At 52.3% G+C, this 1,643-nt stretch overlaps 1 protein-coding gene across 1 annotated transcript in view; it reads right to left on the bottom strand.

Annotated features, from left to right (window-relative positions):
• Positions 1 to 903: 903 nt before the first annotated feature.
• Positions 904 to 1,643, bottom strand: part of LOC103597734 (myeloid cell surface antigen CD33-like) — a 10,177-nt gene continuing 9,437 nt past the window's right edge. Inside the window, 3 exon segments of the mRNA XM_008581606.1 lie at positions 904 to 1,070; positions 1,278 to 1,327; positions 1,329 to 1,454. Of these exon segments, the coding sequence (XP_008579828.1) occupies positions 904 to 1,070; positions 1,278 to 1,327; positions 1,329 to 1,454 (343 nt within the window).

The raw sequence follows: 1,643 nt of genomic DNA, 5'->3' as shown, positions 1-1,643 counted from the left end.
AGAGAGAGAGAGAGAGAGAGAGAGAATGCACTGCAGGATGCTGACAGCCCTGTCCCTCCTTCTTTCCCAGTGGGAGTGTCTGAGCCTCCTCTCCTGGCTTCCACGGGCCCCATCACTCAGTTCCGAAGGCAGTCCTGTGTGCCTCCAGAAGGAGCGGGAAGCTGTGGTTCTAGAACCTTCAGGTCAGTCTCAGACAGCTCTCCTGGCACTGTCTAGCTGTGCCTCCCAGGGACCCAATACCCAGGGTCAGCGATGTGTCTCTGGACATCACCTATCAACAGCTTGATAAACACTAATGAGTGAACTGAGAACTGTCCCTGTTCTAACAGGGCTCACTGTCCAGTGAGGGGACCAGATGCCATTATCAATGAATGGAAATAGGACAATGAGGAGAGCACTGGTTTCCAGATTGAGGTCAGGGCTAAAGGAAGATAGTTTAAAACAAACAAACACACAAAAAACCCAAAGAAATTTTCGGGGCAGTAAAACTGTTCTACACAGTACTATAATGGTGGATGCATGTCATTGTGCATTTGTCCAAACCCATAGAACGTACAACAGAAAGAGTGGACCCTAAGGTGAACTATGGACTTTGGGTGACAATGATGTGTCAGTGTAGGTTCCTCGGTTGTAACCAATGTGTCCCCCTGGCGAAGGATGTTAGCAGTGGGGGAGGCTGTGTATGTGGGGGGGCAGGAGGCGTACGGGAACTCTCGGTACGTTCCACTCAACCTTGCTGTGAACCTAAAACTTCTCTAAAATATAGTCTATTAATAAGCTCCCCCAAGGTGTTCAGTGGCTGGAGGGAGATGAGAAGCATTATTTAGGATGGGCAGGGAGGAAGTTGCTGCTCACCCCCAAAAATCCTCCCCCAAATGTTTGGGGGACGAGGCCTGATGGGGGCTACTGGTGTCTAAGTGAAGGCCTCCCCTCCAGCCATTCGCTCTGAAAGTTCAGGTCTGACCAAACCTGGCACAGACCCGACACCAATAACAGCTCCATGAAGGGACGTTCCTCCCTACCTGGGCTGTCTCTTAGAAAGACATCGATTGTTGGGTTCTGTGGAACATCTTCCATTGGGGTGAGGGGATGAGATAAGGAAGGCGCTCCACCCCTATTATTCCAGAAGCCACAGAAATGCAGGAAGAACAGGGCTTATGTTTTTCTGATTCCTCTACTCAACCAGGCCTCCAGCAAATCGCCACCAAGTGTCCCAGCCTTGGCCCTCCTGTCCCCCTACACCCTCAGGGATCAGGGCATTCTGGCCCAGCACTCACAGGAGACATTGAGCTGGATGGTTCTTTCTGTGGTCACTCCAGCTTCAGGGCCTCACCTGATGGGTGACCTTGGTGCTGTGGTCCTGGGGCCTTGTGGTAAGAGTGAGCACTGAGGAACAGATGGCCCTGGGGCCCAGAAAAGTGAGGGCAGCTGATATACAGGAGAAAACTGGGGGGCTGTCCCCTCCTCACAGACCCAGGGTACAGAGCAAGTCAGGTTCTTGGGGTGGACTCCACCCAAAGAAGTTGGACAAAGATGTCATGGGTGTGCGTCAAGGCTGGTGAGGAGGGGTGGAAATATGCAGGATCAGGAAGGAGGGTCCAAGGCTCAGCCCTGAGAGAAACTCAGACTCTGGTCTAGCTCCT

The sequence above is a fragment of the Galeopterus variegatus genome, unplaced genomic scaffold (genome assembly GCF_000696425.1).
Source record: "Galeopterus variegatus unplaced genomic scaffold, G_variegatus-3.0.2 Scaffold2402, whole genome shotgun sequence".
Lineage (NCBI taxonomy): Eukaryota > Metazoa > Chordata > Mammalia > Dermoptera > Cynocephalidae > Galeopterus > Galeopterus variegatus.
The sequence above is the reverse complement of the archived record's forward strand: the minus strand, read 5'-3'. Positions and strand labels throughout refer to the sequence as shown.